Source organism: Thamnophis elegans, chromosome 3 (genome assembly GCF_009769535.1).
Source record: "Thamnophis elegans isolate rThaEle1 chromosome 3, rThaEle1.pri, whole genome shotgun sequence".
NCBI lineage: Eukaryota > Metazoa > Chordata > Lepidosauria > Squamata > Colubridae > Thamnophis > Thamnophis elegans.
In genome coordinates, this window is record NC_045543.1 from 88274539 (window position 1) to 88301025 (window position 26487).

Consider the following 26487-nt stretch of genomic DNA (forward strand, 5'->3'; position numbering starts at 1 on the left):
CTGAATAGCAATATGAATTGTATTCTGAAAGAATAGGGGAAATGAAAAGTCATAAGGAACAATGAATTGCCTTTTGAGGTTGCCTCCGAAAACACTGAGGAATAACCAAAGGCAAAGATAAATGGCAGCATATAATGTTGCTTTCTATACTGTCACAGTTCCAAGTCTTGTTAGAAACTTCTGAATGGAACTTGCATTCCCATTGATTTTATTTTGGTTTTGAGCCAAGTTCTATGGATATATAAATACAATACTGCCTTGTTTCAGCACATTTAACTCCTCCCTTCCACAATGAATGAAAGTATGGTTGAAAATAATTAAGGAAACCTTGATTTGTTCAAACTAGCTGCATTTTTTTTTGAAGAAAGCTATTTATCAATCTGATTTGAAAGCAAGGATAAGCAATTTGAAAGAGCTATACGAAAAAAAACCTCCTGATCCAACATATAGATTTAAGGATATGTTGTCCAAAACATAAGGAATAGTTGCTGACAGTGTAAGAAGTGCTATCTTGGATGTAATGAATTTCAAAGAAATAAAATCTGCATATAAGGATTTCAAGATATGGACATACTGAGAGGGAGAGTCAGGGGCTGATAAGTACAGCTGGGAACCACAAACATGGTGCTGACAGCCATGGAGCTTAATGAGGCCACCCAGGTACAGTGTATTTAAAGGAAGAGCAAAGGGCTGAAAATGTATCTCAGGGACTACAAGAGAAATTGTTGGGGCAGCTTTCCTTGAAGAAACATTTAATAATCAATTAAACAAGTAGTAAGAACCCAGCTGAGGACTAGGTTGCAGAACTCTTCAGCTTACAAGGTCTTTTGAATAGCAGCTATTTAAGAGGAACTGTTTGCCAATGGACGTCATGTACAAATGTGTCACTGTTTGGCTTTGTATTCTATTTAATTCCCTTGAGAACTACAGTGTGTTAATTAATCTATCAAGTTCTGATTTTCTTTTTTCTTTAGCCAACCCTTGAAGTGGACAACTTAATAATGAAACATTTCCTTATGAACCAGATAACAGATTGGACTATCATCATCGCTCAAATTGATATCCACCAACTGGGTTACATTTACCAGTTAAAATAACTTATCACTTGAAAATTTCTCCTTAACCAATAGATTAGCCATAGCCATACTGAATTTCAGGGAAGGGAATAAAAATAAAATTCCAGCTCTTATTACATGGAAATTATTTGCATTTAACTCTTGCTATTACACAATGGGAACTCATCATGCTTTATATCTGCTTCCTTCTACACGTACACTGTTTTTCTCCTTTGCAAAAAGAGTTATATGAAAATAAGCTCCATGTAGTGAGTTTAGGAATGGAACATTGGTCACTAAGCTACTTGCCCAGCCAAGTTTGCATTCTTTCCTAAATGAACATTATTTCCAGTACTGTGTCTTATCACAAAGAAAAGAGGATTAGATAAGGTACACAAATGACCTAAATTAAATTCCCATTTATTTATGTAACTGTCATATTACAACAGTTTAATATTATCCATTTGATGTATTACACAGTACTTGCAAGTAAGATTTACCTAGCGTTTTTATTTCCATGAATTGTAAAGGCAGACTAGCAACATAATTAGAATGCATTAAATGCATATATCATTAGCATATCTGAAACTATTTCTTACCTTTATGTTCCCATGAAATTCGGGGCATTGGACCTAATGCCACTGACATTCCAAGATATAAACTCATAATCCCATATAGAGCAAGAGCCATGTCAAAAAATTTTGTTTTACAATTGTAGATGGGTAAGTGCAGCAGCAAAACGTTCATTTGGCAGAAAAAAATCTGCCTTTTAACTTAAACAGCTTGTGCAAATATAGAAATCCAATTAAATATGCTGTTGATTTCTCGCCAAGGTGTTTGCAAAGGTCTATTATTGGATCACTTCTTCCAACAATATATTTGCCACAATGATGAACAGAAGAAGCTTCCAGAATGAGTCTCAGTAACTCTTCTGCTTCTTAAGCACATGCTTCTGATTAGTTGGACTGGAATATAAACCTGCAAAAAAAAGAAAAGGAAGGAATAAAGTGGGCAAAAGTTTTCACAAATGATTTCCAAACTACTCCATTCTTTGTAGTATAGCAGAAGACTGATCTTACAAAAGGAAAACTAGTTCATTTTTTAAAATAGGAAATTGACAGTAATATTTTCCATGTGGTCTTGTAATTTATTTATGAATAGAAGTTCAATATACTTAGACACACATTTGCACATTGGAAAAAGATGTGGTTTAATCTTTTTGAAAAATCCCAAATAGAATAAATCATTTACAGTATACTCACAGATGTTTTAAGATACAGGAAGCTTGAGGTATTTCTATGAATTCTGTTCAAATGTTATCATAATGGTTTCTAAACTACTAAAAGTTTCAAAATCCACAATATTATTAATAGAATTTAATAGAATTCTATGGTCACATAATAAGACGTTCTCACAAAATGATTACCACAGGGTGTTTATGAGTGTAATCAGTTAACTTCCATTAAAAAATGTACAGGTTTGCAAGGACCCAATATTTGATATAATAATGTCACTTCTCGGATCCAGGATATTATGGGAAATACACATTATTCCTGAAGCTGGTGCTTTGTGTCACAACATGAAAGTTTCTATTCTTAAAAACAAATAATTATACAGGTAGTCCTCAACTTGCAACCATTTGTTTAGCGACCGTTTGATGTTACAATGGCACTGAAAAAAGTGACTTACAACTGGTCCTTGCACCTGCAACTCTTGCAGCATCTCATGGTCACGTGATCAAAATTCTGGCACTTGGCAACCTGTTTGTATATATGAAGATTGCAGCATCCTGGTGTCATGTGATCACCATTTACGATCTTCCCAATAGGCTTCTGATAAGCAATGTCAATGGGGGAAGCCAGATTCACTCAACAACCTCAAGTTTCTATTAACAACTGCAGACATTTGTTTTAATAACCATGCCAAAAAATATTGTAAAATTGGGTTGAATCACTTGACAACCAGCTTGTTTAGTAACAGTATTGGTCTCAATAGTTGTTGTAAATTGACAACTACCTGTATGCAAGATTATAAATGCGGTGGACACTAGAAAACATAATGATGGACAAATTATCATCCCTGGGGCTCATGCTGTGGATACAAATTAAAACTAAACCTCTGTATGCTACATTTTGTGACTACTGTGAGTCAAGGCTTTACAGTATTAAAATTCCAATTTCATCACATTACTGGGCAGGCTGGGATTAGGTGAGGTAAAAGTAGTGATTATTTTTATGGGAGGTAAGTCTTGTAAACAAGAAAGACTACCAAATGAAGTTATTTTTCTTTCCACAAGGGTCAATGTGCAAATTTCAGTTCATAAAATATAGATGTATTAAATACACATCACATCATCTACTGGAAGGCCTCTACTGGAAGGCCTATTCCCCCCCACCACCACCACCACCAAAAAAGTAATTATAACAATGTGTTTTAATATGTCTGCGACCAATCTGTTTTCTACCCAAAGTTGTTTTTATCCATTTCAATATCATATAAGTCATATCATACTTAGAAATAATCTCAGAAAATTTACTGGGAATGCAATTAAACATGTACAGAATTGTTGCCTTAGTAAGTTACTCAGTTATAATTATGTTTCTGAGCAAAAGCATATTCCTCCTTATTTTGTTTGTTCTGGTTCGTTTTCTTTTATGCCTCTATAAAAGGTGATCTAGGACAGTGGTCCCCAATCCCCGGTCCGCGGACCGTGCCGGGCCGTGGAGTACCTGGCACCGGGCCGCGGAAGCCGTGTTCGCTGTCCCAGGCGGCCCCGCTGCGGGGAAACGGAAGCCCCGAGAACAAAACAGGCGTCAACGCAGAGAACGGGAGCCTCGCAGAAACAGCCCTTCGGGCGCTTCCTCTGCAGCCGGAAGCTTCAGCGGCCAAGGCGGCTCCGCTTGAAGAGGCTCTTCGAAGCTTTTTCCGGCACCGAGAGGAGGGCTAACCCGCCCTCCCTAGCCAGGGCTCCGGCTTCGCCACATGCGATGCTCGGCGCATCCCCCGCTGCTGCATGGCCTGCGAACCCCGGCAGCTCCGCTTTCCGGCTGCAGCGAAAGTGACAAGGCACCTGCCGAGCGGCCCCAGCCCAGTTGGCAGCGGGCATACGGTCCCAGCCCAGCCAGCCTCATCGCAGCGAGGGGCTCTTGGGGAAGCTGCCTTGCTCGCCCCCCGACCGGCTAATTTGCAGAGCGAGGCTTCCCCGATGCAGTCCCGGCGACTTCCCTTCGTCTCGTCGGAGCTGCCCCGCGGCCAAGAAGTAGCTGGGAGGGCGGCCGCGGCTCCCCTGGGTGAGGCCTGACCGTGTCTCGGGAGGCGCCCACGCGAGCACGGCTCAGCCGGCAGCCGGGCGGGCCTCCGGAAGTGCTGGCGTTCCTCTTCAGTGGGATCGCCGAGAGGCCGAGGGCAGAGCCGCTCCCTTCCTCCCCATGGAGCCCACCGTGGGGAGGGGGCGAGGAGGGAACCGCCGTTCGTCCCGGCAGGTGGGGGCGGCGGTTCACCGGGGAGATGATCCGGAGGTAAGCACGGCTGACGACCACGCCCGCCCACCCACCTCCTTGCGGGCCACTTTGGCCTCGGCGTGCCGGAACTTGGACACCCTGAACAGGCTCATGCACCTCTGAAGGACGGCGACCAATGACCGCCCTCTGGGCTAGTGCCCAGAACCACTTCGCGGGAGCCCTGTGGGTGGAGGGGGTGGGCAGGCAGGGGCGCAGGGTCGCGAACAACGCCCCCCCACCCCTGCGCGCGCTCAGCGGGCCACGGTAAAATTATCAAAGGCTGACTGGTCCGCGGCGATAAAAAGGTTGGGGACCACTGATCTAGGAGATATAACTAGAACAACTAAAAAGTACTGTGATATTGTCGCATACAATGGATATGAGGAGTCACCAAGAGTCAAGTGGCACACAAGTTTAACATTATTACTGTTATTATGATCACCATTATATTTACTAAAGTTAATATAACTTAGTATATTATACAATTTGCCTAATGGATGCCCAGCCTGACTTGATGCTGATTCTGGAACATAAACTGGAGGGGAAAAAATCAGAGTTCCACCTTCCATAATACATAGGAAATAACTAAATGATGTTTCCATATTTTTTTCAAAATGGAACCAAATCTGCAAGAAAGGCTAAATTCTTAAGGATGAGACCCAAATTTTATAGAAATTGGTAGAGAGAATTTGAGGCATATTACACTTTGAATAACAATGTATTCAGACCAGTGAAAGGTCCAATTAATCCTTTGCCAGAACAATTTAACCAAATCCCACCTTCTATTCTCTCAGGATCAATAGTAAAGTGAAGGATACTGCTAATAAGGATAAAAAAAGGAAGAGACATTGGCACTTCAATATTGTTTACAATTTAATGTAGTAAAAACTGTGTGATGAAAGAATAATCTGCAATGTATGAATAAGGAGTAAGTAAAATTAATAAAACTGAGAAACCATAGGAATTTGTATTATATATTTAAATTTAATTCTGTGGGGGCGCAAACCACAATTACACTGATCTCAGATGCACATCTGTCCATCCGTTGGCTTCTCACCGCTGTTCTTCCCTTCTCACAGGCTGTACATCACCAGTTTTTGTCATCAACCACAGCTGTAGTCCACACATAAGACAGCTGGTTTCTTTCTTTTGCCATGCAATACCCAAAACCAGACTATCTTCCTAACTTCAAACCAAACAGTGTGATGAATTCCTCCCTCCCTCTTCATTTTCCATGTTGAGGGCAGTATTTGTGTGCATGCACATGTGTGTCTCCAAAAGGTTTACTTAATCATCGAAGTGGCATCTTGTGCATTCCTATAACAAGTAAGCCCTATGAGCTGGGAAAATTAATAAAGAAATTTACAACTACACTACTCAGCTGCAATACCCTCCTCAGAAGTGGAACTTCTTGGGAAGCAAACATTCTGATGAGGTTAACAAAACCAAGTAGGAGAACGGCTGCTCTTAGGATCCAGCCTGGCATCACAAGAACATTTATCTATGCCATCAACATTCATTCCAGATATATGTTTTCTATATATATACATTTTTATTAGGCCTTCTAAATATTTATGTAATGTGAACAATTTCCCCAGAAATGGGATCACTGGCTACAAACTGGTGTAATTGCAGGTGGCAGCCAAAAATCCAAATTAATTTGACACAAATTTTGAGAAATTAAAATTAAATTCATCTGATTTCACAGGACAAATGTTTCCTCATGTGATACAACTTATGAATTTCTGGATAAAATTTAAAAGAATATCCTGAAACTGCCAGTCAACTACTAAATGTTCTTTGTGAGAAAGAAGCAGGGTAAATACGGAAGGTATTTACAGGTAGCATTAATCTCACCAAATACTGAACTTTTATCAAAAAAAAAACAAAAAAATTATATCCCATCAGAGAACACTAACTTGTTTTGCTAAAGTATCCTACCAATAACTTTCAAGGGTCTTTGGGGGGGGATTGAGGATATTGGAAATTTTTATTTTGTATTTATAATAAACATTTTACTTTTTATTTTATTGCCAGTTTTTTAATCTCTAGAGCTTTCCCTCTTGAAAAAAATAACAAAACAAACAGGTTTTATTGTCTGAAAATCCCTATTCAACTTCCCTGTTCCACACAATTCTCAGAGGTTTTATCAAAGAGTTTTTGCTGGCTTTCACAATATATATATATATATATATATATATATATATATATATATATATATATATATATATACACATACATAACATACATACATACATACAACACACACACACATACATATACATATACACACCAAACGTTAATACAGCATAGGAGCACATGGCTTTTCAATGCTATCTCTTTACTCCTACAAATGGGCACAGACCTCAATATATGTTGATGCTGCTCAGATAATTATGTATTTTTATTACATAATATGATTTAGATCGCAAACATTTTATTATGCAATAATCTAAATGTTTACAGTTCTTTAAAATCATAAGCCAATGCAGAGAGAAGTCCCATTTACCTCATGCACGAAACCAGTAGTTAAAGAGCAACTCAATGGCAAATTCAGTTATGAAAATAGCTCATAGACAATTATTTCTGCAGTAGTGCCTCTGGGTGAATGTGGAAGAAAATCTTAGGATACAAGGAAGAAAATATAAATGAAATTTTTTTTTTTACTTTTTGAAGCTGATTATTAGTTGGAATTAGGACTTCCTCTGAAGTTGATTATAAGCGTTGAATACTATGTTTTTAGTTCTAATTCTTCTTTAAAAGATTAAAAATCCTGATCTACTATTTTACTTCCTTTTCTGATAGCTATTTATTTATTTTCATCTTCATTGGCAATCATATTAATGTTTTATATTGAAAACTGGGATAAAGATAAAAATGTTTTGGTGACTGCATCAATTTATATTACTTTAAAAAATACTACTGGCGTTAAACAAATGCATAAAATAATATATAAAGCAGGAAACATCAAACTTTCTAAGATAGTATCACTAAATAAATGTTCATAAAATGTGGATATTATCCCTCTTATTTCTGTTTTTTAACAACAGAGAAATTCATAATTTCTGGTAAATAAAATAATGATTGATGTGTTAGTTCCCATCTCCTGTCCCATTTTGAAGATCTTTTAAAACTAGATTTTTACCCAAAAATTAATCCAAAATTAAGTGTTTTTTTATCTCTTAAATGTAAACTTTGTCTTAGTTTGTATATACCATATTTTATAAACAACTCTACCATGAGTCTTCTCTGCTCATAAAAAAATTCAATAGAAATCCCTGAACACTAAAACTTTCATCTCGGAAAGCCTAGCCAACTCAATAGCATTGAACCCTGGGGTTGAGGTGGATAAACTGAGTTAGACTAATAAATGTGGTGGTGGTGATGGTGGGGTCTGTGGCAGATCACCTACTAGACTTCTTGAACCCCAAAGTTCCACTTATTCAGATGTTTGAGAAAATTAAAAGAAAGCATACATGTGATTAAGCATACATATGGTTAAAATGAAAATGAGGCCAGAAAGAACAATAATAAGTATTATCCAAAGTTTTGCATGCAACAAGCAAAGACATTAAAATAACAGAGAAACGCTTAGAATTGAATTCAACTCTCTTTTCAATTGAATGACAAGAGATCTGTGTTACTATATAATCTTGTGCTGCATATAATTGGAAGCCAGACAGATGGATATGGAATCTGTTGACTCTCCTTTTAAAATATTTATCTTTTTTATTGTGGAGTACTTTAGCGGCAGAACTAATAATCTTTGTGTTTTGGGATAAATTAGTATGTGTCATCCAAGGAAACAGCTGCTATAGCTAAGCAGTGTTATCTACTACAAATGATCTACCCATTTTTGAAGTCTCCATAAATCCCTCCAAAACAAAATTATTTTAAGATGTTGGTTACATTTTATTACAATTATCCATAGGTATACATATACCAACTTATAACTTGAATTAAATCACCCAATTTTCAAATATATTCCAGTGATAAAAATAACCATAGATTGGAAGTGCTTGCACTTACTTCAGGCTAGCACAAACCAAGTGAGCAGACAAACATATAATTGAGAATGGAAATGTCTAGCTGGATTAAATTACTGCCTCTTTATATAAGGATAGAAAAATGGTTCTGGGAAGCTTGCAAACAAAAAGGCTATCAGCAATGTTTTTTGATATCTCTGAATTTAAATGCCAAACAGAGTTAATAACTGGAAAGATAGAGCAATAACATGGGCATAAAAGAATTTTCTGGTATGCACCATCTTGTACAAGTATCTTTGTAACAAAGTTCTAATGCAAGTGTCTTTAGGGTACTGATGACCACCTTTAAAGCACTCCATGGTAGTGGATCTGGGTACTTGAGAGACCGCCTTCTGCCGATCACCTCCCTCCGACCGATTAGATCGCACAGACTGGGCCTCCTCCGAATCCCATCCGCCAGTCAATGTCGACTGGCAACTACACGGAGGAGAGCCTTTTCTGTTGCAGCTCCGACCCTGTGGAACGACCTCCCCGTCGAGATCTGTACCCTCACCACCATCCAGACCTTCCGCGCAGCCCTCAAGACCTGGCTCTCCCATCAGGCCTGGGGATAGGTTCCCAATTTACCCGCCCGAGTGTTGACTGTTGAATGAAGTTGTGTTTTATTATTTTTTTCTGTTCACACATTGTTGTCTTTTGATATTGCACCCCCTTCCCTGTGATTGTAAGCCGCCCTGAGTCCCCTCAGGGAAAAGGGCGGCCTATAAATCTTAATAAAATGTCTAAAATGTCTAAAAATGTCTTTAAAGGTAAAGGTTCCCCTCGTACGTAAGTGCTAGTTGTTCCCAACTCCCACTTCACTTTAGCAAGCGTATCCTTTGTGTGCAAAGCAGCTGCATAGCTACAACATTGCCATACACTATTATTGGTGAGCAATCTGCCAACTGCTGATGCTTAGTAAAATCTGTTTGACAAATCTTCTCCCAGCCAAGAGCTTGTTTAATGTGGCCCTTGGGTGTGGAGTACCTTTTTTCAAGTATGCTTATCAATCGATGCTAAAATGATCTAGGACAGAAAAACAAAATAATGGGCTTTGCATCTCTAAACTTGGCTATGAAAGAAAAAGTTTAAGACTGCAACAGTTAAACTTTGGAATGTTTCCATCATAGCTTAAACACATGGTAATAATTTCGTTGAAAGGATCTTTTGTGAAAATGGGAGTATCTTGTAGTGCTTTCCAGTTAAGTAGCAGCATACTGAATGTTTTATGTTTTAAGTGCAAAATAAAACATACTCGGTTTGTGTAAATATTGTAGGAGACAATTCATCATACTATTAAAGCTACTGTTTAGAAAGTGATAAACAAATACTAGTAGTCCTTCACTTATGACTATTTGTTCAATGACCATATAAATTACACGATGAATGAAAGGATTTATTGTGCAAGTGGTGGGATTCAATTTTTTTTTTTACTACCGGTTCTGTGGGTGTAGCTTGGTGGGCATGGCAGGGGAAGGATACTGTAAAATCTCCATTCCTCTCCACTCCAGGGTAAAGTTACTGCAAAATCCCCATTTCCTCCCGATCAACTGGGACTCGGCAGGCAGAATAGATGGGGGCGGGGGCAGTCAGAAGTGGTATTTACTGGTTCTCCGAACTGCTCAAAATTTCCACTACTGTTCTCTAGAACTGGTCAGAACCTGCTGAATACCACCTCTGATTTGCCCAATGTTATGGCTGCTGAAATGCCCCAGTGATTATGTGATAAAAAGTCAAGTGTTTGGCAGTCTGTTCACAATACAACTGCATGGGCACTGAAATGTCCCATTTATTTATCTCGCCCCGCCATCCTAGCCACCCACCCAGATCACCACAACTGAGAAGCTCAGGCCTGCTCCTAGCCCCTTCAGGCCTGAAAAGCCTTGGTCAGTTACAGGACACACCGGTTTGCACAAACTGCCTCACAACCTCAACAATTTTTTCTGCAGTTGTTAGCAGAAAACACTCACTCAGGAAGTGTAGCCTTCCTGAGACTGCTTCATGCCATTCTGTACATAAGCACCATCCTCGCAATTGTTCAGAAGGCACCAAATTTCCCAATTTGAAGGAGCCTTCTAAATGATTACATGAATGATGCCCACATGCAGAATGGCACAAGATGGCCTTGGTAAGACTGCACCTTGCGATACGTAGGACATACCTGTCAGCAGCTGCAGGGAAACATGCAGGAGTGCAACCTGTGCTTGCTAAGCGGGCCCTGTAGCTGCCCAAGGCCTCCTGGGCCACAGCAGTTTTCTGCATGCAGGTGGACCCTATATCCTATGCTGGGCCGCCCCCAATCCCTTAGGCACCCCCCCTCCATACCTTCCACTTAATGACTCATCCACTTAATGACTCATGAGATAGTTTATTGACAACCAGAAATGTCGTCATTATGCAAAATGGTAATGTGACATCTGCTTGGTCAGTGACTGAGATTCTAATCCCAGTTGTAGTTGCAAGTCAAGAATTTCCTTTGTATGCAAAGTGTTTTTTTTTAAAGTAGTTATGCATACTACCTAAACAATTTTTTAAAAATACATCAGGTATAATGTTTAAACATGTAAAGTTTTGGCTTTTTTCTTGCTTTAATACAATTGCTGGTCATTCTGAAGGATATCAGATATTGAATTTGTTGGAGATGACGAGGCTGAGCCTGAAGGAGGATGTTAAAGGTGTCGTCAGTCATGAGTCCCTATACACCCACAAATATTTAAGTCCAACTCAGAAATATTTATCATGTAGCCTTTGTAGTAGTTCAGATTCTTGTAGAGAGTTTTAGCTTGCAATTAATCTTTATACTCATTTGAACTGTCTGAATCTCCAGATTTCCCCGGTGCTTGACATAATTCCATATAAATCTATTCTTCCATTCATAAGTGGTTGATAGTAGGGTATTAATTTTGAAATGATGACAGGTTTCCAATTATAATACAATTCTAAAATGAGCCAACTAGATGGCTGTTGAAAGGAACTTTCACAAAGGAAGTTCTCCATTGGCTTTCAGCAAGAATGCATGTTTCAAAAGCAACATTATTTTTCTTCAGAAATATATAGGCATTTATTTATTTATTAAGTTTATATACAGCTTAGTTCTCATATGTGGACTGGACTGCTTCAGCTAGCTGACTGACATATTTTGTAAAAAAGTTTTTTATTTTTCCTTTCAAATTCATTTTTAAATATACATTCTTATAATTGCTATTTAACATTTGACAATTCATATCATTTTTCCGCCTGTATATTTACATTTTCATACTTTCTTATTTCCCCTCCCCAATTTAATAATGTGTCATCTGAGTTATTTGTTTTATACTTTGTTCCTTTCTCTATTTGTATCTTTTTTCAAGCCAATCATAAAATCGCCCCCATGTTCTGCAGTACATTGATTCCTCTTTGTCCTTTATTCTCAATGTCAACCTAACTGACATATTGAATGGCTAAAGCTTCTCTTCATAAGCAGGTATTGTGGCTTTATCAGTACACCCTCTCATATAAACCCATATAAATCATACAAATACATTAACAAAAATAAATATTTCATCTACAGGCTGAACTGCTTCAGCTCAGACACAGATTTCTTATGCAAGAAGGAAGCATCCCTATACAAAATGTTTTATTCCTGCCTCTCAGGGACAATTAGTCACCATTTGCAATGCATGGAAGCTTACCCCATTTTGGTTTGTATTTTTTATAATTTAAAAGCGGAAAAAGAACTGATTTCAGTTGGGGCGATTGGGGGAAAAAAACCTTATTCCCCATTCCCAACACTTGTCATTTTCTTTTAGAAAAATCTGCCTACCCTGTAGTGCATGCCTCCAATAGAAAAAAGGATACTCATCAATACTCTAGACTATCTGAATACCATTAAAGGAATGAATTGTATTGATGGGTTTTAAAGGAGTAGACTCTGTAATCAGTACTCCATGCAATACTGTGGGACCATCCAGCAGAGGTTGAGCGGCAGGGGCTGGGTGTAGGAGATTGGCAGTTTGAATTCAAAAGCAGCCATTCATGAAAACAAAGCCTTAAATCCTTTGCCTCCTAAGAGTTAACAGAATGTTTTGACAAGGATTCTCAGGCAGCAAGATTCTTACATGCTACTAGAAGTAGAGGTTGTGTAGAAAGGAAAATGCAATGGATTTTACACTGTTGAATGTTTGGCCACAAGGCCTTCAGTGTTTTTGTCTGTCAAGATCAGTTAAAGGGCTTAAAGTTAACTATCTGTCAGACATTAGTTGCCATGAAATACTTGTCATCCTTCATTCCCATGCACGAATGACAGTCTTTTCAGACAAGCAAATACAGAAAGCCATTTCCCCAAATACAATTCCAGAACGGTAATTGTTTAATTATATGGTTGTCAAAACCATAAGTTCAATACATACAGGCAGACAGGTTTTCATGTTGTTTTCAGTGGAATGATTTCTAATGGCAGAAAGAGAAGCTGTATTTTTCATCAGTCAGAAGAAATTACTGCTGATTTGTTTGGGAAACTTGTCTCCTTTTTCTGCCTTATTTCTGATATTCTCAGCTTGCAGGCCAAGGTGCATGCAAATCTGTCAGACAGGATTCCCAAACCTTGGCCACACAATAAATAAAAGCCAAATAGTCTGGAGACTGGATTTATGCATATACAAATATATGAGACCTCTGACTGCTTGGAAGATCCAGACAAATTGTAACTAATGGATGGGTTAAAACTCACAAATGGTCTGATTTTAGCAAAGTTGCACAATTTCCACGTTTATTGTTAGAACAATCTTTTCAAGGCCAGTTTTTTTAAAATCAGTGGCGCCATAGGAAGAAAATAAGTAAAGGCCAAAATAAAGCCAAACATAAAGAAATGAAAAGGATTTTATTATGTCTGCTTAAGAATATAATTTCAGAGATGCCTGAAAAATATTGTATTATAGTTTCAATAACCAAAACTCCACTTTTGAAAAATGACATCATTCCTTTTCCTCATCCCAATGTTTCCCCAAGTTTTTCTATTAAAAAAAACTGAAGAATAAATTACCTTGTTTTTATAGTTTTCCATGCAAAATCGAAGTAGCACATAAAGCTATTTTTAAAAAAACAGGGAAAGAATTATCAAAAAGCCACTTGATAATTTATGTGGATTGATCTTTGTAGAATGACAGATGCTAGGAAAACGCTTACAGCAGCACCAGCCTAAAACAGCTAAGATGATGTTAAGAATTGTCTGTCTGTCTGTCTACCTATCTATTCTATCTTTTAATACTGTACATTAACATCAACATGCAGCCATATGTCATTGCCTTTTAAATTTTATTTTATAATAGATAAAGAAAAGGCAGAAGTAACATCAGGAAGGTAAAGAAGAAAATTTACTGAGCTAAAATTATCGATAAAGAAACTTGTTAGAAACTATGCTATACATTAATAAGCTAGCAGCAAATTAGCTTCATAATTTTTTCAATTCTGAATCAAGCTTTTGGGAGAGTCTGAGTAAAAACTTTATTTTTATTGAACAAAGATTATTATATGCAAACATGATTATAATTATTTTATCCGGGTTTAATGCACTGTTATTGAAAAATACAAGGGATTATATATTAGAATATCTAAGACTATTTAGATATTCCAATATACAATCCCATCAAAAATACTTGTCACTTCAGATATTGTGCCACTTGGACATTAAAAGTGACAATATGCATTTAGATTAAAATGTAGAAGAAAGAGAGAGGGAGGGAGGGAGAGAGAAAGTTGTCACCATTTGGAACTTGTCAGTTTCTCACGAATCAACTACTTTTAAGCATATGTTTTCTGTGAAAGTAAAAGGGGAAGGTTTCCTTGTTACTTGTATCTGACTCTAGGGCCTGGTGCTTATCTCCATTTTTTTGAGCCTAGGGAGCCAGCATTGTCCAAAGACAATTTCTGTGATCAGATGGCCAGCATGGCTATATTTCAAAGGCACTTGGGACACTGTTACCTTCTCACCAAAGTAGGAATTAATCTACTTGTATCTGCATGCTTTCGAACTGCTAAGTGGGCAGGGTATATTTTCTGTATAGCATAGTAAAGTAAAACTCCAGCATTATAGTCCAGAAATCTTCAGTCTATTATTAAAAGAAAATAAAGAGGTGCATTGTTTTACATTTTATTTTTCTTAATAAAATTATTATTTTGCTCTTAGTAAACTATGAGGAAAAAAGTGTTGGCATTTCAGTTCAGAACTAAACAAATCTGCCAGTCACTTTCCTTAATAGAAAGTAGGCGCTATTTTACTACTCATTGTGTGTTTTGGTTTGGGGTGGGGGCGTCTTTTATTGCAGTGTTTTAACATTGAAGTGAGAAATTCCAAAGTTCAAACAACCCTGGAAGCCCCATCCTCCTGACACAAAAGCTTTGCTTTCAAATCCCAAAGGCTACATGATAAATTGGAGATGGATGATAGATAAATTAGAGATGAAAGAAAAGAAATAAAAGAAAAACTGGTTTGCCACTATCTATTGAAAAGTTGAGTACTCTAGGGTTGCAAAACCTCTTGCTTTCTAAATTTGAGAACCTATCTTGAAAATGAATCCTCAGGAACAAAGGAAAATTCATCAAGCAGAGTTAGCTCCATTATATTCTCCTTCTACTGTGAACAATCAGATGCTAGCATGAGTCAGATCCCAATATATGGTGGCCTACCTACTCTGCCATGAAACTTGCATAGGATAAGCCCATTTAATATATAAAATGTAAAAGTCCAGTTCTGGAAGAAGAGTGATTCAGTGAAACTAAGTGTTTCTTATTTGTCAGAATTTTGTCAGTTGTTTTCTCCTCGACAAAACATGCCATAAGCATCACACTTGGAAGCAAAACAAGATTTTAAGTGAATTTCTATTCTCTGTGAATCTTAGTACTGGAAATGGTCTGTCTCTGGAATTTGTCAACACAGCCATAGCCAATTATTTCCCACCAATTAGCCATCTTTCTGTCCCGATGAATTGAAATTCTTGGGGAACCCACACTCACTTACTTTAATCCAGTGCTAATAAAAGAACCCACAAGAAAAGGATAAGGAAAAACTAAAATGCTGTTTAGATTGAATAGGAAGGGAAACTATTCATTAGTGCCCTACCTTCTGTACATTTATTGCTACAGAACCTGAAACCTTTACATCTGAACAAACTGCACATAGATAGAGAGTGGAATTCTTCTCAGAAAAACGTGTAACTGAAATCCACAGAAAAAAATTATCCAGTGTCTAATGACCTTCCTGAAAGACATTTTTCAACACTGACTTGAACAATTCCTCTAGGACAGTGATTCCTAGAGGGATTCTCAAACTGAGCTCAGAAGTCCACCAGATGGTCTGCTAAAATTTCCCCACTTTCACTGGCCAAAGTCAATTTGTTTCTTCAGCCTTGTCTCTGCATGCCATGATGATCAGCTGGCAAAAATATCCTTATCACAATAGTTCCTATCTCCACCATCTGTCTCAATTGTCATTGCCTACATGAATGAAATTCTTAGTTAAATTTAGAATGCTGACTTTTATTATAATATTTTGGAACCAACTATAAAAAGTAAAGAGCTTCTTGTGAGAGTCAGAATTCTTTTTGGCTACTTTGGTTGTTAACAAAGATAAGCAATTTTATGATTTTAGAAACTGGACATAATAGGGGAATAAAGATTCTAAGTAGAAGGGAAAAAATACAAGCCACATTTTGGTGTCAGTTGCGATTTACAAAATGATGTTATGTATCATAACACATCATAACACTGGAAATATTAAATGAGATCTTTGATCAATGGAGCAGAAATTAGTAGCTACAATATCAACAGTGTCAGTAATAATGTATGATTCAATGAATATACAGTATTTAATGAATAAATTATCTCAAAAAGCTGTCAATGAGGAAATGACAGATTAGATCAAAAATATCTGACAAGGCTGAGAAAGTACTGAAAGTGAAATTATAAATGACAGGTCAAGAGAATGATTTGGAAAATGATGCATTATAGGGTTCATAAAAGAAAATGGCTGAAATTTTAAAAACTAAAGAGGAATTACAAATGACAGAGAGTAATCTTGAAAATGTTTTCTGATTGGGCCTACAAAAAAGGATTGTTGTAAATTCTTGAACATGTCTGTGTGATGAGATAAAGAAAAATGGAAGAAAAATAAAATCCTACAATAAAATAAAGATTAAATTGCCAGAAATAAAAATAAATATAAAATTGAGTTAATCAAAGTTAAAATAAGACATATTTGCAATTCTACAGACTTTTAGATGAAACAGGGTTGAAAAGTTGATGTTTTACAGATTTGTTTATAGATAAGGGATAGAATACCAGTTTGTAAATTATGGGCAAAAAGTTACTAAATTTATCTATACGTAATGAACATTGGAAGACACTGTTTATATACGGTATTTTTCGGAGTATAAGATGCACCGTTTCCCCCCAAAAAAAGAGGGTGAAAATCTGGGTGCATCTTATACTCTGAATGCAGCCCCACCCACCCACCTGCCACCACCTTTCAGCTTCTGTTCCCAAACTTCTGATTTACATGTTGGGTTGTTTTTTTGCCCTTCAGAGGCTTTGGGAAAGCCTCCGGAGGGCAAAAAACGGCCGAAAATGAAGGCCAAAGTTAGCTGGCCAGCACATGCATGCACACTGGAGCTGACAGGGCAACCCCTCAGGTGCGCTAACAAATTGGTTCCCTTTAATATCTAATTATAGTTGTAGGACTGAATAGATTCTTGCCACAAGTTAGTGTGTTGCAGAATATATACAATATATATTTATTGAATAGACAAGGCAAGAAAATGTTCACAAATGAAATGCATCAAGAATTAAATTCATTTTAATAGCAATTTCGGTAGCACAGAACAATTTCCCACTTAAACTCTGTGCATAGTTTGGCTTTAATTCTAAAATCCACACAAAGCTAAAACATCAGCTGCCACTATGATGAGCTAACTAACAAAGCCCATTTTAAGAATGAAGTAAAAGCAGTCATTTTGTTCACCACTTTCAAGTTAGTAGCTGTTTAATTTGCAATTATGTCTCCATTTAATGTTCCCCATCCAAGGTGGTTCATAATTTGTTTAATCAAAGCATTTTTATGGCTATAAAAAGGTATGAGACCTTTTTAAATAATCGCACCATTAAGTATTTTAAGGTCTCTTGAATATCTACAACAATATCAGATTACAGTAATTTGTGACAAGATTGATCATAAATGGCATGAAACAGCTGCTGCAGGAGAACTGAACTTTTAGCATGACTCTATAGGAGATGACTAAATTCAAGTAAGCTATTGCGTTCAGAAGATAAATGTACTTTCTAAGAGATTTTGTTCTAATTCATCTTACAACCTATAATTTGGGATATGATTGTTAAGTTAAAAGGTAAATGATGTTCACTTTCAATTTATGAACACAGCTGAGATGTGTTTGTGTGTACTTGCATATATGCCTTTATTTTTTGGATCATTAATTTTTTTTCTTTTTTCTTTCTACATTGACCAAATTGCTGCACTAACAAAATGTGAACAAGCAAAAAAGGCAAGAGCTAACATGACCTAAATTTGGAAATTCTTTCATTGTGAAATGAAAATAAATACCTTGCACAAGATCACATTCTAACCTCTACAGTAATAAGATATTATCATTCGTTAGTTCCTACTATCATAGATTGAAATACCTGTACAAATACCTGTATGTTTGCATTGAAGGAACAAAAACTTTACAGGATCTTCTCTATAGCTAGTATAGATGTTATATAACATGAAACAAGCATTTCTTACTACACATACAATGCAGCAATAATTCACAAAACTTATTTCTTCCCAGGTATGACTTGTGATATTCAGCTAATGTAATATTTTCCCCCCTGAAACAGAAATATGACAAATTTGCACCCTAACCCTAACCCTATTGCTGTTTGGTGATAGCTCTAATATCTGAAAACATAGCTTCAAATGAATGATTAAACACAATTACTGACTTGCATTGCCACTGCAATTCTTCATAGGAGCGATAATGACAAGTTAACACTTTAGGTACCATTGTATCCTCATAAGCAAAGAAAGAAAAATGGGTAAACTGAAGCAAATTAAAATAAAATTGGTTATTTTCATTCAATTCTGTATTTCGGACAGATAGATTTATTGCATCCAGAATGCCACATACAGAGAAAGCTTCAAAGCCATCTTATTTTGGCAATGCAGAATTACTAAGACTTTACTTGCTGGTAATTTCCTACTGATAGTCTATACCAGTGATGGCGAACCTGAAGGTGCGCGCATATGTGCTCACGCACACACGCACCACAGTGCCGGAAAACTGACAACCAGCTGGCTGGCACACATGCACATGTCGGAAACCCGAAGATCAATTGGCTGAGCTAGGGTGACGAGCACATGCCCACAGAGAGCACTGCCATAGGTTCATCATCATTGGTCTATACCTACGACTATAATTGAGACCAGAATTTTCATATCTAGGTGATGTGGTTGAATCATATCCAATTTTACAATTGTCAAGTGAATCACCATGGTCATTAAGCAAATCGTGTAATCGTTAAGCAAATACAGATCCCTTTTCAGTGCCACCATAAGTTCAAATTGTCATTAAATTGAGGTCTATCTGTACAGGATAAAGCATCCTATACAATAAATGACTCCACTCATGGAACACAGTTTTATAGATGGAAATTTCCAAAAATATATTGCACACAAATTATCCTCTTGAAATAGCATTAGGTATTAAAAGTTCTGCCTATCTCAGCCTACAAACTTTCCACTGCAACATATACGCTCTTAAATCAAGAGATACTTGCCCAGAAGTTGTATTTACCTGCATAAATATTTAGTTGGGAATTGCACAAGTTTTCAAGTTCTGTTTAAGTATTATATTACTTATTAGTTAAAAAAACTGCAGAGGCAACTCAGTGAACCAGCTATAAATTTTTACCTTGTTCATATCATCATTATTTTTAATTACATTTATCCACTCAAAATATAAAGTTATCTTAAGAAGCTAAGGATACATTAACTAAAAATGTAAACTATAAAATGCACTATCTTCATGAAAAAAGATTAATTTAAAGCAATTAATTAGTTGATAACAGAAATAAAATTAATGGTATGTCCATTTATGATGTTGATCATAATTAAGAGGCTTGAGATGGTAAAAATGTCTGCCTACTGCCAAAAAGACAATGAAGATACTGTCAAGTAAGCCTTTCAGGGGAGTTTATTCTAGAGGGAGGGAGAAAGCTATTTAAATGCGTAGAATGCAATTGATTTTAAAAGGCTACAAGGGGAGAAAAAATTCTTAAGATGGAAAAAAACAGTTATTTTTGTCATAATTAACTGCAATGTCAGATTACCCTATGCTTATGCTATTTGTGTGTGCATGTGTCTGTTCCTTCAAGGAACATGAAGTCTGCACAAAACAAAGAAGTGATTTTTGAATAGCAACCATATAGGGTGGGATAGGGAATTCTGCTGGCTGTTAACCTAACATATCAAAAAGGCATCAGCTTAGGAAATAAAATTGTGTCTAAATTAAATATTACTGACACTGTTATACAATGAACTCCAATTTACCAGACCTCAGCACGATAAGCTTCTATTCAAAGTGGACAGCTAAGCTTTCCAAAGAAAGGGTCTACAGGGAACTCGCTACAGTCAACTTGCTTCAGGACAACTCACCATGGCCGCGGGTCAACTCGCTGCGGGACAAGAGTTACACTAATATTGAGAAATAGTCAAACAGAATTCATTAAAGAAAGGATCCAAAGGAGGGACAAAATAATAATATGAATAACAAAAAATTAAATATTTTTAATTATTTTAAATAATTGAATTGTTGAATCGTCCTGCAGGCAAGTTGTCCTGAGGCGAGTTGTCCTGCAGCGAGTTGACCGTGGCAAGTTTGCTGGAGAGAGTTGTCCCAGTCCGTCCAAAGAATGTGTTAAACACTTCCAAGAAAAGGTACTTTGTTTGCATTAACAGCCTTTGTGAAGCACCTCTTTCCAAATCATTTGGACAGCCCTGTCATATATATTTAAGTAATTAGGAATGGTTTATAAAGTGTTTCAAAAAGCTATTTGTGCTCAGTCACTATGCCTACTAATCTGCAGATAAACTATACTGAAGGAATCATAACCAAAAAAGGCTAAGGGTAGTTCACCTCTGAAGGAAGGGAAATTGAGTTCAGAGGCCAATTCAGAAATACATTAAAATGCCTGCTTTTTCTAGGGGCAGAGGTGAGATTCTACAGGTTCAGACTGGTTCATAGCTCCGGCTATCAGCTCGGAGTGAACCAGTTTCATTGGTGGGGTTGCAGGCGGTACACCCCAGTAGTGGGCGTACTGGAGCCCACCCGGAGCACCGGATACCATTCCGGTATGGTTGTACGGAGGGCCCACTCGAGCTGCTTACTGGTCCTTTAAGTCTTCGGTGCTTCCGCGCACGGTGCATACAGCGCCTGCACAATGCTCCGCTCAGCAGCTGAAGCACCGCAGAGGCTCGCGGAGGCAGTAAGATGCTGTACGCATCCATGTGGACAACGCCATGCCCGTTCCAACTGTACTGCTTGGAACGGGATCCGGAACCCACCACTGACCAGTTTGCTCTGACTTTCAGCTGGGCCCGCCCACCCGTGCCTGTGCTATACTCTCCTATATCCCCTTTTCTGAAGCCCAGCTGACCGGGGCGGCAGAGTAGATTGCCACACCTCAGTTGTTTTCCTCCACAGCAGTAATATGGAAGGTGATTTCTCCACAAACTGCACACACAGCATGTGTAAGGTACATGCGCAAGTGAAGCAAGTGCACCCTTAGCAAACCAGTTGTCAAACCGGTAGAATCTCACCCCTGTCTGAGGATATGCAATCTTTTCAAAATAAGATAACTTCCAGTGGCTTAATTTCAACTACTAGAGTTTCATTCATATTAAACTCAATGTAACATCTATATTCCCATGTAAAATGAGACTTTTAAGTGCCAGAATATATGTCTTCAAATTCAATTCCGCTTATCTGGGAGTATACAAAAGGAGCTTTTGAGTTATAACAACAACTGGAACTGGAACTTCCATCATGGTTGTAAAAGCATCACCATGACCTGCATTGATCTACAATGGCTATTCTGGTTTTCCCTACTGCAGTCATTATCTGAGAATTATGGGTTGTTAAAGGAGTACCCACCCCATTCAAGACATCACAGGCTTGGTCCCTCATAGTCCTGAGCCTCAGTAGGGTAAGGGACCCTAATGTGTGGATGATCTTGTGAAGGAAGGGAAGAAATGCTGCATAGGAAGCAATCAGGAGAAGAGAGGCAGGAGTCCCCACTGTTTTAAACAGTCAGAGGAAGATAGGAACCACCTATCTCCTGTTTACAACACTGTCCTTTCAGCAGTTCTAAGAAGGTTCCACACTCATCTGCACTATTCAGGTGATCCTGAGGGCACAGATAAATCTCCAAGTGACCTCAACAACTCTCAGAAAGAGTGCTAAAGACCAGATGACTGCAAGGAATATAAATCCTTCCAGTCTCCACCCTTCAGTCAGAACTGAAGAAGCTTCTTGCATAAGAAATGAAGCGTCTTCAAGGAAAAACAAAGTCCAGCTGCCTTTTGAAAAAGCACCTTTGGGACAACTATGACCTGGATGACTGAGAATCTCCATAGAAAGTCAGAGGAAGAAACTTAGGAAGGATCTGTCCTAATGGTTCAAGAAGTTAAAAGTGGCAGCAGAAAGTCTGCTTTCTGCTAATGTAGTCTTTACAATAAAATAGAATTCGTTCATCTTGTCATGCTTCCCATCTGATTTACCTGGGAGGCTGACTGAACCGCATCCAAAATCTCCCCCCTGCCACCCCCACCCATTTCTGCCTAATCTTTGCCCTTTTTGGCTGGCAGGCACCCTGCCTTGCCAGATGGCAAGCAATCGCAGAACTTCATAGCTCTGCAGCTGGTTACCACACCCCAGGAAGCCTCAGCAAATCCCAGCAAGCATTCATTCGACCAGTTTGCCTTCTCTCCCCAGCCCCATTTGGCTCCCCAGATCACCCCAGCAAGCAAACATTCCTTTGCTAACATTTATCAAAAACCATCAGGCGGACTTGCCTTCTGAGTAGGCAGAAGAGGTAGGGCAGGCGAACAGTGGTTGCTCTCTGAAGTTGAGAGGACAGAAATATCAACCCCTCCCAATGCAGGAGCTTGGTGGGCTACAAAGAGAGTAGAGCAAAGGTGCTTTTTGGTAAGACTGGTCGCACAGAAGGATATTCATCCTGCTAAATGAGCTACACCCAGGGCTGCTTCTATTGAAATTAATTTCGAATGGTTGCTAAACGAATGGGTGCAGGTTAAGTACAACCTGTATGGGTGATACAGGTACACCCTGTTTCCCTGAAAATAACCCCTCCCATGAAAATAAGCCTTCCCCAAAAATATTGCAATACAGCAGCAGCCTTGAGGTGACCACGCTCACCACCTCCTGCACCTCAAAAATAATAAGACCTCCCCAAAAATAAGGCCAAGCTCTTATTTTGGGGGTCAAAAGAAACCTCCAAAATTTCAGGAAAACGCGCTCACCTTTTACTTACAACCACCACCATTGAATCCAAAATTTCTGTTGCTTATCAAGACAGTTGTTAAGTGAGTTTTGCCCCATTTTACACCTTTCTTGCCATGGATGTTAAGCAAATCACTGCAACTGTTAAGTTAGTAACACAGCTATAAGTGAATCTGGCTTCCCCATTAACTTTGTCAGAAGTTCTCAAAAGGGGATCACTGCAACCGTCATATGAAACAGTTGCCAAGCATCTAGATTTGATCATGTGACCATGGAGATGCTGCAACAGTCATAAGTGTGACAAATGGTCATAAGTCACTTTTTTCAATGCCATTATAACTTCGAACGGGCACTAAATGAATTGTTGTAAATCAAGGACTACCTGTACTGTTTAAAAGTACCCATATATGCTTGCAGATAAGCCCACCTGCAAATAAATTGACTCTCAAATCTTTAGGCAAAATATTATGAAAAATGTATAAACAAATGTATAAACAAATGTGAAAATTAAAACATATGAAAATCTAGTGTGTAGACTTATTTCTGGCACATTTACATAGTATTTTTATTAAAAAATTAATGGCCATTTTATCCACAGATGGCTTATCTGTTAAGTATATATAGTACTAAACAAGAGTTGTAGGATTTTTTTAATGTTCTCTTGTCCTATTCTGCACTGTGTTACAAGCAATGAATTTGTTTATAACCTGCTGCTGTACATAAATCTGGACTGCAATTTCCACAATTTCAAGCAAATCAGGCATATTCTCTGGGAATTTAAGGGCAGCCTCATAATGGTGGTAAACCCCCTATGATGCACAAGGCTACTACAGTATATAGCTATGCAGTGCATAAAACTAACATCACAGCATTTTGTGATACTGTTGATCAGGAGCGTTTGAAGACCAAATTATCTAATAGTAATAGCTGTTGCTGGTAATTTCTCTCTCTCTCACACACACACACACACACATACTGTAGAGCTGTGCGTATATTACTCATGAAGAAAAATAAACTGCTAATTATTTGGCAACTACATACCCACAAGGATTCAAAGGAAAATCCATTTGAATATGAATGACTGAAAGCCTGGAACTACTTAAATGGAATAGCATAATTACGGTCTTCAAAAGAAACTTTATTTTCTCAAGGCTCCATTATAAGAATTAAAACACAAGCTCTAGGTTTATTATAAAGGCAGGAATTATACACCTTTACTGTGCAATGTTCAGCAAGTCTAAAAAAATCCAAGTAAATTAAATTCCAAGTGACAATTAAAGCATTTATAGCTCTTTCACACACACATACTTTGCTTCCTGTTGATGCCTCTTCACTGGAATGGCACAGGCATACACCCAAGAGCTAAATCCTACTCGCTGCACTGCTTTTGAATTCGAAATCACTGTCAAATTAAAAGTTCTGGGAAAAGTTCAATATCTGAGAGAGCAGCTGAGCAAGAAAATGTATAGTGGTGCTTAAAAGTCTGTAAATCCTTTTGCATTTTCAATATTTCTACGTAATATGACCTAAAATATTATCTGTTCTTTACACAAGTCCTAAAACTGGATAAAGAGGACCCAATGTAACAAAAGGTGCCAACAGTATCCTTGTTCACTGGTTTATTGAGGATAATGAGCAAAGGCTACCATTTCTGTGTAGCAACCGCTATGTGAATCTTTGCTTCCAGTTAACTGGTGTGCCAAGCCAGAAAGGTTGGGGATTGCTGCTCCAGGATGAAGATCAGGACTTTGACTTAGCCATTCCAAAACATTAATTTTCTTCTGCTTTAACTGTTCTTTGGTCATACAACTTATGTGTTCTAGAATAGCAATAGAACTTAGACTTATATACCCCTTTACAGTGCTTTACAGCCCTCTCTAAGTGGTTTACAGAGTCAGCATATTGCCCCCAATAATTTGGTTCCTCATTTTACTGACCTCAGAAAGATGGAAGGCTGACTCAACCTTGAGCCTGGTGAGATTTGAACTGCCAAATGGCAGGCAGCTGGCAGTCAGCAGGAGTGGCCTGCGGTACTGAACTCAAACCACTGCGCCACCACGGCTCATGTTCACTCACTGTATAAACCACTTTCTCTTAAGCTTCATTTCACAGATAAGATACCCTGATTTTACCCTATTTCCCTGTAGAACTGCTGGTATAATTCAGACTTCATAATTCCAACAACATGGCAAGCTGTACAGCAGCAGCAAAGCAGGCTCAAATCATGATATTCCCACCATGTTATAGATGGGATAAAGTTCTTATGCTGGAATGCAGTCTTTGCCTTTCGCTAAACAATACTTTTCATTCAAACCCAATGTTCTATTTTGGTCTCATCCATCCACAAAACTATCTTCCAGTAGCCTTCTGCCTTATCAACATAGTCTTTCATAAACTATAGACAGGCAGCAATGTTCTTTTTGGAGAGTGGTGGTTTTCGCTTTGCAATCCTGCCATGCACATGATTGTTGTTCAGTGTTCTTCTGATGGTGATCTCATAAAGGCTGGCATTGCAAGAGAGATCTTAAGTTCTGCAGATGTTATCCTTTGGTCTTGAGGCTTCCCAGAATATTATATGTCTTGCTCTTGGTGTGATCTTGGTTGGTTGACTACATCTAGGTAGTGTGACAATAGTGTTGAATTGTTTCCATATCTCCCTGGCCGTGAATTGATGGCATCAGAATACTTTGGACGTAGTTTGTAGCCTTTCCAATCTGGTGAGCATCACAATAAATCATCTTTAGGACTTCTCATACTCTCACTTACCTTGCCACTGACTGTAGGTGTTTTTTTTTTTTTGCACCCTAGGAAAGAAACATCTGCCGCTACCTCTCAATGGCAAGAATTCACAAACTTCTAAGGGCATCTCTTTCTCTAAGTGCGCCTGTGTAAAAAAACATCAGATGGAAGAAAATAATATCCACATTTTCATTACTGTCATCCTGATACCCTTACTACTAGACTAAGATACAATAACTTCTGAATTGTCATCTATTTCTTCTCTTCCATCCAATTTTTCTTCCATATTTGCCATATAGTATGTCAGCTTTTAAACAGTAATACAACAGTGCAAGTGTGTAAATGTGCAAATAGGGCTTTTGTTGGTATTTATTGTTCAAGGAAGAGATATAATAAAACATTTTGTTGATGTGAAATTCTTTTACTTTATCCATTTGGATTATCTAAACTCCCTTTCTTAACCCAAGAAGCAAAATTTTGTTCTCTGAAACTTCAATATATAACTTAAGCTTTAAAAGAGCCTTGAGCAGAACTATAAGTTAGAATCTTTTGTCCTTTTGACTGTTCTTCATCTAATATTTCAGCCTTTGGATGCCTATATGCAAACATATCAAACACA

The 26487-nt window shown here is 37.9% G+C and overlaps 1 protein-coding gene across 1 annotated transcript in view; it reads right to left on the bottom strand.

Moving 5' to 3' along the window:
* The window catches only part of SEMA4D (semaphorin 4D), a 102814-nt gene that overhangs the window by 23228 nt on the left and 53099 nt on the right, over window positions 1–26487 (bottom strand). The window contains 1 exon segment of the mRNA XM_032214107.1: window positions 1655–2033. Coding sequence (XP_032069998.1) covers window positions 1655–1802 — 148 coding nt within the window. The 5' untranslated portion in view covers window positions 1803–2033.